Source organism: Neofelis nebulosa, chromosome 6 (assembly GCF_028018385.1).
Source record: "Neofelis nebulosa isolate mNeoNeb1 chromosome 6, mNeoNeb1.pri, whole genome shotgun sequence".
Lineage (NCBI taxonomy): Eukaryota > Metazoa > Chordata > Mammalia > Carnivora > Felidae > Neofelis > Neofelis nebulosa.
In genome coordinates this window covers 29,087,243-29,099,593 of record NC_080787.1, presented here as the reverse complement: position 1 = coordinate 29,099,593, position 12,351 = coordinate 29,087,243, and the positions used below count along the sequence as shown (strand labels likewise).

At 38.8% G+C, this 12,351-nt stretch overlaps 1 protein-coding gene and 1 long non-coding RNA gene across 8 annotated transcripts in view; one reads left to right on the top strand and one right to left on the bottom strand.

Moving 5' to 3' along the window:
- Positions 1-12,351, top strand: part of RIPK1 (receptor interacting serine/threonine kinase 1) — a 74,318-nt gene that overhangs the window by 48,405 nt on the left and 13,562 nt on the right. For 6 of the 7 annotated variants that reach the window (XM_058733174.1, XM_058733170.1, XM_058733173.1 and 3 more), the window contains exons 4-6: positions 3,254-3,391; positions 4,732-4,963; positions 6,996-7,145. In XM_058733174.1, the coding sequence (XP_058589157.1) occupies positions 3,254-3,391; positions 4,732-4,963; positions 6,996-7,145 (520 nt within the window). Of the gene's footprint in view, positions 1-3,253; positions 3,392-3,586; positions 4,280-4,731; positions 4,964-6,995; positions 7,146-12,351 lie in introns of those variants that run through there. The other variant, XM_058733175.1, reaches the window with a different exon arrangement.
- On the bottom strand, positions 7,735-9,564 carry LOC131513869 (uncharacterized). Its single transcript, XR_009262856.1, has 2 exons — positions 9,174-9,564; positions 7,735-7,888 (listed from the first exon to the last, which is right to left on the bottom strand). It is a non-coding gene; the product is annotated as an uncharacterized LOC131513869 (long non-coding RNA).

The window sequence follows — 12,351 nt, the reverse complement described above, 5'->3', positions numbered from 1 at the left end:
TTGCCACTGTGTTCTTTTGTAGCTTGTTGGTGTCAAATAACCCTTGTGTGAGTGGCTAGATACTTTGGATTTTCTGAAGTCAGTCCCCTTGTTAAAACATCCTGGACTTTCCCTGCCCCAGAAGGTGGTCTTGCCTTCCCGTCAATCCTTGCAGACAGCTGTCTGTACCCCTCACCTGGGGAGGTCCCCCCCACCCATGTCTTAGTCTTATAGTAGGCTTTTGTCAGCCACCCGAGCATCCACTGTTCAGGGACAAGCACTGTCTTCATGATGTGAAGTATATGCCTAATAGGTAACAGTAAACACTGACTGATTGGTTAAAGGATGTACACTCTCAATAACTGTGTGTGGAGATGGGATATTGATGATTGCCCTTTGATACCATTTAAGAAACTTACAGGCTAAATATAGAACACTAGAGGCAACAACACTGGATAAGTAAGACTTAAAATAGGAAAATAAAAATTGATTTATGAAAACCAAATCACGTTGATAAAACATTTTGTAGAGTTTATCTGTTAAAAATTTTTTTTTAATGTTTATTTATTTTTGAGAGAGAGAGACACAGAGCACTAGCAGGGGAGGGGCAGAGAGAGGCAGACACAGAATCCGAAGCAGGCTTCATCCACACTGTCAGCACAGAGCCTGACATGGGACTCAAACCCACAAGCCATGAGATCATGACCTGAGTCCAAATCCTGTGCTTAACCAACTGAGCCATCCAGGCACCCCATAGAGTTTATTTTTCTAAAGGTGTTTCATTTTGTTTTGTTTTTGTTTGTTTTGAGAGAGAGCTCAGGGGAGAAGGGCAGTGGAAGAGGGAGGGAAGAAGGGAGGGGGAGAGAGAGAGAGAGAGAGAGAGAGAGAGAATCCCAAGCAGTCTTCACGCTGAACTTGATCTCACGACCATCAGATTATGACCTGAGGCGAAAACAAGAGTCAGACACTTAACCGACTGAGCCACCCAGGTGCCCTGAGTTTATTTACCTAGTAAGAGCAAGGCCTTGTGCTAGTTAATCAAGAAGCAATAGCAAATATGACACACATAAAAGGGACAGATAAGGAAGTGAACAGTATGGTGCAATTGTGTTTTGATAGACATCCTCCTTAGTGTGCTGTGGGAACACAAAGGAGCAGCAGTCACTTTAGTGTGTGATAAATAGGAAGGGATTCCAGGAGGATGCTTGGGCCAAAGCCCGAATGACAAGCAGATAATTAGGGAATAAGGGTTCCAGGCAGAGACAATGGCATGTGCAAAGGAATGAGAGTATGCCATATCTGGGAAACTTACAAATAACTGGATTTGGCCAAAGCGTAGATTGCATGAGACAGTGGTGGGATGTGGTTTTCTTTAGGGCAGATGTTCCCCCTTTTCCTGTCTTCTCCCCCCAACCCTACATCTGCCCAAAATTATGTCTGTTCTTCAATTCTTTTAAGTCCCAGACATCTCTCACAGATACCTGTGGGAAGTGGTAAGAGAGGTTCACCTATACACATTGTGTTATAATTTGATCAGATTGCTCTTCTCCCCAAAACTGGGTAAGATCAGCTGCTGCATGAAGTAAATAGTCATTTTGATTGGGAGGTAAATCTTTTGGGACAAGGGGGCATTCTCCCGGATCAGGCAAAGATAAGGTAGACTAGTTTGGGCTCCAGAGGGAACTCAAGAGGACATGAGGGAGAAAATCAGGAGGGGGAATGAGAAGGTCTTTCCTTTCCTTGCTCAGAACTTTTTCCTAAGTCCAAAGGTATATCAAGGAAGAAAGGAAAATCTCTGGCTATTTTTTGTATGCTGGTGATCAGGTGACTAATTCATCTCCATTGTGGGTTTTAAATATGATTTGGGGGGTTGACTTGGGAATCTAACTTCCATCATTTAAATTTTTTTCCTGTTTACCAACAACCAACATATATCTAAATTTTTAGGAATCAGCCTAAACAGCCTTGTTTGTAAACTAGAGACGGTGCACATATACATGTACACACACATAGAAACAGTTTGCGTTTTTCATTGTTTAGCAAAACTAATGTTTAGCTGCCATAATAGAAATTGGAGTTGTCTGTATTAATGTTGATATTTATACAACTAGAATACAGTCGTAAGTAAGAGTGACTAGAGAATTTACAAAGATCTAAAATAGATGATACCAAATCACCAAATAGATACTAAACCCACTTCAGCATTGTTTTAACATCATGTTATCCCATAGATTAGTCTTTACATATTTGTAATAAGTGTGAGCATGTTCTCTTATATTCTTTTTTTCTCAATGTTCATCTACACATTTCTGTGACACTGTTCACCTATTTAATATATAGTAGCACATATTAATGTACTATAGAAAAATACTTGTTTTTTGTTTATTTATTTACCCATCATTCAACAAACATTCCAGGCACCATGCCAGATAGTCAGGATGCATTCTAGAATGATGATGATGATGGTGGTGGTGGTGGTGGTGATGTTTTGCTCTCAAGGAGCTTAATTTTACAGCATTTTAGTATATTGCCATATTGGCATGAATGTTTTATTTTTACGTGACAGAGCACAACATTAGTACCCTTAGCACCTGGGATGAGATCTTTCTTTAAAAGGGGACTTCTTTTAAAATGACAGCAGTGCTGAACAGCATAATAGAAGGAATCCTGGTAACTGCAGATGGTCCCCAACTTATGATAGTTGGACTTACCAATTTTTTGACTTTATGACAGTCAGAGCAATAGGCATTCATTGGAAATGATACTTTGAATTTTGAATTTGGATCTTTTCCTGGGCCAGTGACGCACAGTACCAGCCTGTCTTATGATGGTGGGCAGTGGCCATGAGCCGCACCTCCCAGTCAGCTATGTGATCACAGGTAAACAGCCGATATGCTCACAACCATCTGGTTAGTCACACAGCGATTCTGTTTCTCACTTGCCATTTCGTATTCAGTCAGTTACATGAGATGTTCAATGTTTTGTTATAAGATGGGCTTTGTGTTCAAGATTTTGCCCAACGAGGGCTAATATAAGTGTTCTGAGCATTTTTAAGATAGGCTAGGCTAAGCTATGATGTTCACTAGGTTAGTTTAAACACATATTCAATTTAACGATATTTTTAACTTATGATGGGTTTGGGATGTAACCCCATTATATGTCAAGGAAGATCTGTCTGTTCTAAGGTTCAGACCCCAGTACTCTTGAATGAAACAGTCGGTTTGGCCTGTTTGATTACCTTTCCATTTCATAGACTTAACTATCACTGTTTTAGATCAGTATCCCCCTTTCTGTAAAAGGAAGGATAATTATGGAAACCATTGAAGGAATGTGCTACTTACATGGAGAAGGAGTAATACACAAGGACCTAAAGCCTGAAAATATCCTCGTTGATGATGACTTTCACATTAAGGTAAATCATAATCTAAAGGTTTCTAGAAGATTGGGGTGATTTTAGTTTTAATTCTCCACTATAGATCCATTTTTTCACATGGTAGACCTTAAAGGAAGATCTCACTCAGCTTATAACTGGTGGTGGTGGTGCTGGAAGGTTCTGCCAAGGATTGAAAAGAAAGATACGGACTTGATGGAGTCCATATTATTTATTTATTTACTGACTTTAATCTATATTTTGTATCAGTTTTTTTTTTTTTTAAATTCTAACTTTTTCCATTGTAGTAAAGGGAACAAAGGGAAAGGATTTTCCTTTTGTTCACTCAAGAGCAAGATTTAACTAGATGGAACATCACGTCTAATTGGCTTTGGCAACAGGAATCCAAGCGCGAGAATCTGAAAGGGGAAGCAGCTTTTGGGGGAGAACTCAGGAACTGCTTATGCAGGCATCCTTCTACTACAAGATTGTGCTTCTAACACTTCCTTCTAATCTTGGACAGATTTTTAATCCTACGACTTTAAAGGAAGGTTCCTTCTTTACAATAATAACTTACCTCTAATGTATCTCTTATGTTAGAATCTCTGGATTTTAGATAATCCCGTGCTGGAATTCATACCTATATGCTTGGATTCCTAGAGGCAAAAGTAAAACTGTCACCTTTGATTTCTTCTTAACCGTGTGGTTCTGTAATTTTATCCGGCCATCTCCCTCTTCGTTCTGTGTCTGACCTTTGTATTTTTCTCTTTGCTTTCTTGTCTGTTTTTCTCCTCCTTCCCATCCTGTCATCTCTTAGGTTCAGGCTACCAACTGAAAACAAGTAACACTACCATCCTTTTCCTCAGTGTCTTTGGAATCCTTAGACTCTCGCATCCATGGGCTTTGGAACACCGTTGGGGAAAATTGAAGGTGCAGTACCTACTCACCATCTGCTCTACAAATCTGCTGGGAAGAAAATACCTTGTATTCCTAGCCCCAGAAGTCGTTGAAAAAAATATGCAGAGTAAATGAGGAATTAGAATAAACATGTTTTACTGTAGTTCATGTCAGAAATGACTTCTGCTTTTCCTCTTTCCTCCCCCTCCCCCAACCCTACTAGCAAATTCCCTGGGTTTATTGCATAAGAATTGAGATACCAGAATTTCACATGAGCATTTCTTAGGGGAGATTTTCTTAGATGGCTGAAGAGACACAAAATTTCTGTGAGTCTGTTCAGAAGTAGCTGTTTTAAGCCTATCTAGTGTAACCACTTCAGGAAATTCACTATACCTTGCATCTATTAGATAAGCCCCAGAGTTAAAGACAAGTCTGATTTGCTTATAGCTTTCACAGAACACTCCCATTGGCTTGATCTCTTGCAGATAGCTGATCTTGGCGTGGCTTCCTTTAAGACGTGGAGTAAACTGACTAAAGAAGAAAATAATGAGCAGAGAAAAATGAATAATAGCGCCCCTGAGAAAAATGGTGGAACCCTCTGCTACATGGCCCCTGAGCATCTGAATGACATCAACGCAAAACCCTCAGAGAAGTCAGATGTATACAGCTTTGGCATAGTACTTTGGGCAATATTTGCGAATAAGGAGCCATATGAAAGTAAGATGTTTATAGAGGAGTAGAATCTGTGTGTTAATCAAAACTGCTGAGTGAAATAGTGGCCTTCAATGACATCAGTTAAGATTTATAACGTCTTTTTACCTACTAGACCATAAGCTATACCAGGGCTGGGATGGTATCTGATTGAGTCAGTGCTATTTCCCCAGTCTCTACACACACAGTGCCTGGAACACAGTTGGTGTTCAGTACATTTGTGGTGAATGAATGATTAATCTCAGTTTAGGAATCAGGGATCACAGGACAAATAGGAGCCTTGATTATGTATCTGAGCTTGGGAGGTATTGTAGAATTCCAGGATTTTTCCTGGACAGGAAAGCTTGCTTGCTTCTGCTTAGGAGACATGCCTCATACTTTCATTCATTCGCTTGCTCCTTCACTCAAGAATTACTTCTTTTCAGGGCACCTGGATGGCCCAGTTGGTTAAGCTTCTAACTCTGGAGATTCTACATCTCAGGTCATGATCTCATGATTCGTGAGATCCAGCCCTGTGTTGGGGCTCTGTGCTGTTAGGGATCCCTGATTGGGATTCTCTCTGTCCCTTCTCTCTCTGCCCCTCCCCTGTGTACACTCACACTCTAAATAAATAAATAGACAAACAAGCAAATAGATAAGAATTATATCTTTTCAGTACTTACTATGGGCACTTTAATTGGAATTAAGAATAAAAAGATAAGAAAGACATTCATGCAGGAGAAGATACAGTACTCATTCTTCAGTTTGTTAAGTGCCTAAATTACTGGACATTTCCTGGTCCCTTTTTCTTGGGTGATTATTGGCTCCTCTGGTTTAATGATCACCACTTTGCCAAGGCCTCTCAAATCTCTTATCTAGAGCCCTGGCCTGGATATCCACTTATCTGTTGTATCTATTACACATACCAGAGGAACCCCAAAGCAACATGCCCTCAAACAGATTCATCTACATGTTCTCTGTGTAGTCCACTTGGCTCTGCTCTTCTCATGTTCAGAAAATGGCATCACCCTCTCTCCTCCCACCCCCTGTACCCTACCTACTTGTTGGGCCAGAAGCATTTCACGTCTAAGTCTTAGCTTTGCCTCTTGTCTCCCACATGCAATCACACATTTAAACCTATGAACTCAAGATTATATGTGATTCAGGCTACATCTTGAATCCATCCACTTCTCTCTATCCCCACCAGACTCTATGTAGTTCAGACCCTCCGTATTTCTGCTGATGGCTGCTCATGCCATTCCCCATTCACACTTCAGCCACGCTGGTTGTCCTAAAAGGCAAGTATGACCATCTCACTCATATTTTTGAAATCTTTCCAAGGCTCACTGGGCCTTCAGGATAAAGTTCAAATTCTTCAATATGGAATACAAAGCCCTCTCTGATTTAGCTTTTCCATCTTTCTCTAGCCTCATTCCTTACCTGTCTTTCTTTAGTCATTTTGCCCAGTTATGGTGAGCTACTCATAATTCCTGGGCTACATTATGATTTGGGGGACTTCCAGTCTATTCATATCCTGCTTCCCTAGCCCAGAATCCTCCTCTCTGAGTCCTCCTTCCTGATTCTTTACATGGATAAATCCCACTTATGTTTCTAGACTCAGCAAATCCTTCTCTGACCCTCTAGTCATGGTTGTGTTAGCAGAAACCTTTGTGCTTGCTTTTTAAATAGCAATTATCACTCTATATTTTATGTTACTCTCAATAAACTGAGCTCCTTACAGGTAAGAGCCGTACCTTATTTGTCTTTATAGTAAAATCTGAAGTATGCCATTGGTTTTAGTTACATATTCTATTTGTTCTACCAGGAGACCTCTTTGGTGTGAATTCTGTCTTTCATCTCCAGAGGTTAAGATGTTGTTTGATCATCTGGGCGGTGGACCATGTCAGAGGGTCATTCTGCCCCTAAGGAATGAGACAGCCCTACTGAAAACACACCCCAGGCAGAGAGACATCCAGCCTTGTCCAAACCCTGCGATCTTCCTGCCTGAGACATTTAGGACCTGAGAAAAAGTCAACTTAAATTGCTCTTTGCTTTATAGATGCTATCTGTGAGCAGCAGTTGATAATCTGCATTAAATCTGGGAACAGACCAAATGTGGAAGACATCATTGAGTACTGCCCAGAGGAGATTATCAGCATCATGAAGCAATGCTGGGAGGCGGATCCAGAAGTTCGGCCAACATTTGCTGGTAAGAGCAGCTTTTATGGCTATATACATCGCCTATGAGGCCATTTTCTTAGTAAGATGTTATCAAAAAGTTGCTCTAAGTTTTTAAAAAACTGAGTTCTACTTGTGATTTCAGATTGCTTTTCTAGATTTCAAACATTTTGTTCAATTAAAAAGATACTATCCCTCTCAAAAGCATGAAGGCATATAAGGCCCTCATTTTTTTTCATAGAACTTTTTTAAAAATTATGTTAAAATATACATAACACATAATTTACCATTTCAACCTTCTCTAAGTGTACAGTTCAGTGGCATTAAGTACACTCACAGTGTTGTGCAGCCATCACCACCGTCCATCTCCAAAACTTTTTTGTCTTCCCAAACCAAAGCTCTGTACCCATTACATACCAACTCCCCATTCCCCTTCCCCCAGCCCTTGGCAACCAACCATTCTCACTTTCCATCTCTAGGAATTTGACCTCTCTGGGTACCTCATATAAGTGGAATCATACAGTATCTTTTTGTACCTGGCTTCTTTCAGCATAATGTCTTTAAGGTTCCTCCATGTTGTAGCACATGTGAGAATCTCCTTCCTTTTTCTTGCTGAATGGTATGTATATACCACATTTTATTTATCCATTCATCTGTTGGTGGATACCTGGGTTGCTTCCACTGGCCTTCTTATTTCGTAGCTTCTTTTCTTTCTTCTCCCTCCCCTTGTGTAGCTGACATATTTGAAGATGTATGTTGTCATTTTGATTGGGCCTATAGTGGAGGGAGAGGGCAAGGGATATGGATGTTTGCCACATCTTGTACCTCCTCTCATACCCCTAGGTTACCTAGGATCTTGCTAAGATCCTAGAGGCAGAGGAAAAATGGAAATCAGAGGAAAGAAAATCAGGTGAGGACAAAATAAATAGTAGGAAGTCACTTAGGAGCCTACAAAGCATTTTACTTTCATATTTCTGCTATGAGGAAACAGAATTAAAGCCTCATCTACCACTACTACCAAGGATTAGAGTGGTACTTTAATTTACTTGCTTGTTTTCTTATTCTCTTAGTCAGCCTGAATTTTCTCCTGGCTTGGTCTCTTCTCTTCTTCCATGCCTTTTTCTTTTTTTTTTTAATTAATTTCTTGAGGCAGCTCGTTCTTTTAAGCATCCGACTCTTGACTTCAGCTCAGGTCGTGATCTCATGGTTTATGGGTTTGAGCCCTGCATTGGTCTCTGCATTGACAGTGCTTGGGATTCTTCCCCTCCCCCCTCCCCCTCTCTCCCCCCCCACCCTTAAAATAATTGAATAAACTTTAAAAAATGAAAATTAAATTAAATTTCTTGTTTTGAGATAATTATAGATTTATGTGTGTTTGTAAGAAAAAGACAGAGGGGAGTCTGGCTTTCTCAGTTGGTAGAGTGTGCGACTCTTGATCTCGGGGTTGTAAGTTCAAGCCCCAGGTTGGGTGTAGAGATTACTTAAAAATCTCTTCTTTTTTTAATGTTTATTTTTTAGAGAGAGAGAGAAAAAAAAATCACACAAGTGGGGGAGGGGCAGAGAGAGGGGAACAGAGGATCTGAAATGGGCTCTGGTTTTGACAGGAATGAACCTGATGTGGGGCTTGAACTCATGAACTGAACCATGAGATCATGATATGAGCTGAAGTCAGATGCTCAACCTACTGAGCCACCCAGGTACCCCTACTTAACAATCTTAAAAAAAAAAAAAAAAAAGGAGAAGAACACAGAAACATCCCTTATACCTTTTACCTAGTTTACCCCAATGATAGCATCTGGCCAAACTATATATAGTATAGTATCACAACTAGGATACTGACATTGATACGGTCAGATATGGAACATCTCCATCACCATAAGCGTCCCTTATGTTGCTCTCTTATAGCCAACCCTACCCTCTCCCCAGCCCCACCCCTCTCCTTCACATTCTGGTGATCATGAATCTGTTCTCTATCATTTTGGTCATTTCACAAATATTACATGAATAGAATCATAAACTACTTTTTGGGATCCCTTTGGATTGGCTTTTTGCCACTCACCGTAATTCCCTAGAGATTTATCCAAGTGGTTGTTTGAATCAATGATTTGTTCCTTTTTGTTGCTGAGTAGCATTCCATGGTGTGGATGTATAACAGTTTATTTATTCACTCCTCAAAGGAAATCTGGTTTGCTCCTAGTTTTTGGCTGTTATAACTAACAGTGCTGTAAATATTCATTGTTACATGTTTTTGTGTGGATATATGTCTTTATTTCTCTGGAATAATACCCAGGAATGAGATAGCTAGGTTGTATGGTAGTTTCATGATTGCTTTTTTGTGGGTTCTCTAACGGCTAAGGACATTGAATATTTTTTTATGTGCTTTGGTGCTTTATGTCTTTTGCCCATTTTCTCATTTGATTGCTTTGTTTTTTACTGTTGAATTTTGAGTGCTCTTTATATATTATATATAGTATTTCTTCATTGGATACATGGTTTGTAAATATTTTCTTCCAACGTATAAGGGTTTCTTTATCCTCTTAGCAGCATCTTTCATAGAGTAAAAGTTTTTGAAGTCTAGTTTATTGATTTTTCCTTTTTATGGATTGTACTTTGATGTCAAGCCTAAGAACACTGTCAGTGTTAGATCTCAAAGATTTTCTCATGTGTTTTGTTCTAAAATTCTTACAGTTTTACATTTAATTCTGTGTTAAGTATATTTTTTTCCTATATATTTTTTTCTAATTGTCCAGGAAAATTTTTAATTGCTAACCAAAGAACAGTAGCACAGAACTAAATATTTGGTTGTCCTTCTTGCCAGTTTTCAGTTTATATTTTATTGGAAAAATACCACATCCGTTTTGAATTAATTTTTGTATAAGGTACATGGCTTAGTTTGAAGTTCATTTTTTGCTTATGAATATCCACTTGTTCAGGCACCATTTGTTTGAAAGTCTATCTTTCCTCCATTGAATGGCTTTTTCTTCTTTGGCAGAAATCAGTTGGGATGTTTGTATGGGTATATTTCTGGGTTCTGTATTCTGGTGTATCTCTATTCCATGCATCTCCCCTCTGTCAGTACCCACAGTCTTAATTAATATAGTGATATAAGTCTTAAAATTTAGTAGAATTAAATAAATTCTTTATTTAAAAAATTCTTTCAGCTCCTCTAGTTTCTTTGTCTTTCCATATAAAATTTAGAAAAATCTTGTCTGTACCTACCAAAAAAAAAAATCTTACTAGAATTTTGATAGAAATTGTGTTAAATCAGTATATCCATTTGGGGAGAACTGAGGTCTTTACTATATCAAGCCTTCAAATCCACAAACACAATATGTCTCTTTATTTATTTATATCTTCTTTGATTTATTTTATCAGGGTTGTATAGTTTTCAGCATCCGAGTTCTATATATTTCTCTTTTTTGACAAATTATAAATAGTTTGTATTTTATTTTTTTTAATTTTTTTTTTTTAACATTTATTTATTTTTGAGACAGAGACAGAGCATGAACGGGGGAGGGGCAGAGAGAGAGGGAGACACAGAATCGGAAGCAGGCTCCAGGCTCTGAGCCATCAGCCCAGAGCCCCACGCGGGGCTCAAACTCACGGACCGTGAGATCATGACCTGACTTGAAGTTGGACACTCAACCGACTGAGCCACCCAGGCGCCCCTAAATAGTTTGTATTTTAAATTTAGGTGTCCATTTGCTCATTGCTAGAATATAGAAATATAGTTGATTTTTTTTTTGTATGTTAATCTTGTATCTTATGACTCTGTTGAACTCACTTATTAATTCCAAGAGTTTTTTAGAGATCTTTTTTTAGATTTTCATGTCATCTCCAAATAGGGACAGTTTTATTTCTTCCTTTCTGATCTATATGACTTTTATCTCCTTTTCTTACTTTATCATATTGTCTTGAATTTCTAGCATTATCTTAAATAAGAGCAGTGAAATCAGATATCCTCATCTTTTCTCAGTATTTGGGGAAAGCATTTGGACTTTCACTATGAAGTATGATGTTAGTTATGGGTATTTAGTAGATACTCTTTATCAGTTGAGGAAGTTCACCATATTTGTTCTTATTTTTCTGAGAATTTATCATGAATGGGTTTTGAATTTTGTCAACTGCTTTTTCTGCATTGATTGATATGGTCATTATTTCGCTTCTTTAAACTGTTAGGATGGGGAATTAACACTGATTGATTTTTGAGTACCAAACCAGCCTTGCATCTCAGGAATAAAACCTATTCAGTAGTGGCGTATGATTCTTTTTATTTATTGCTAAATTCCATTCGCTAGTATTTTTTAAGACTTTTGCATGTATATTCATGAGGATATCGTTCTATACCTTTCTGGTTTTTATATTGTCTTTTTTTTTTTTTAATTTTTAAAATCTATTTATTTTGAGAAAGAAAGCACAAGTGGAGGAGGGCAGAAAGAAGGGGAGACAGAATCCCAAGCATGCTCCACACCATCAGCACAGAGCCCAGTATGGGTCTTGAACTCATGAAGTATGAGATCATGACCTGAGCTGAGATCAAGAGTCAGACGCTTAACTGACTATGCTACTCAGGTGCCCCCCTTTGTCTGGTTTTGCTATCAGGGTCAATATTGGCTTCATAAAATAAATTGACAAGCTTTTCCTCCAATTTTCTGGAAGAGAATGGATGTAATTGATGTCAATTCTTTAAAAGTTTGATAGAATTCTCCCATGAAACCACCTGGGCCTGGAAATTTCTTTTTTGGGAGTTAAAAAAAATTTTCTTAATGTTTATTCCTTTTTTGAGAGAGAGAAGGAGAAAGAGAGTCTGCATGTGCGTGTGTGGGGGAGGGACAGAGAGAGAGGGAGACACAGAATCTGAAGCAGGCTCCAGGCTCTGAGCTGTCAGCACAGAGCCCGATGTGGGACTCGAACACATGAACCGTGAGATCATGGCCTGAGCCGAAGTGGACGCCCAACTGACTGAGCCACCCAGGCACCCCTCTTTTTTGAGAGTTTAAAATTGTGAAGTTAATTTCTTTAATAGTATAGGAGCTATCCAGATCTGTTTTACATCAGAGTAGTATGTTTTATATCAGAGTAGTATACCAAGTAGCTTGGTAGTTCTAGTTGTGATAGTCTGTATTTTTTGAGGAAATTATATATTTCATTTAAGCTGTCAAATTTATATATGTAAAGTTGTTTGTAGTATCCCTTATTAGTATTTAGATATCTGCAGTGTTTGTAGTGATATGCCC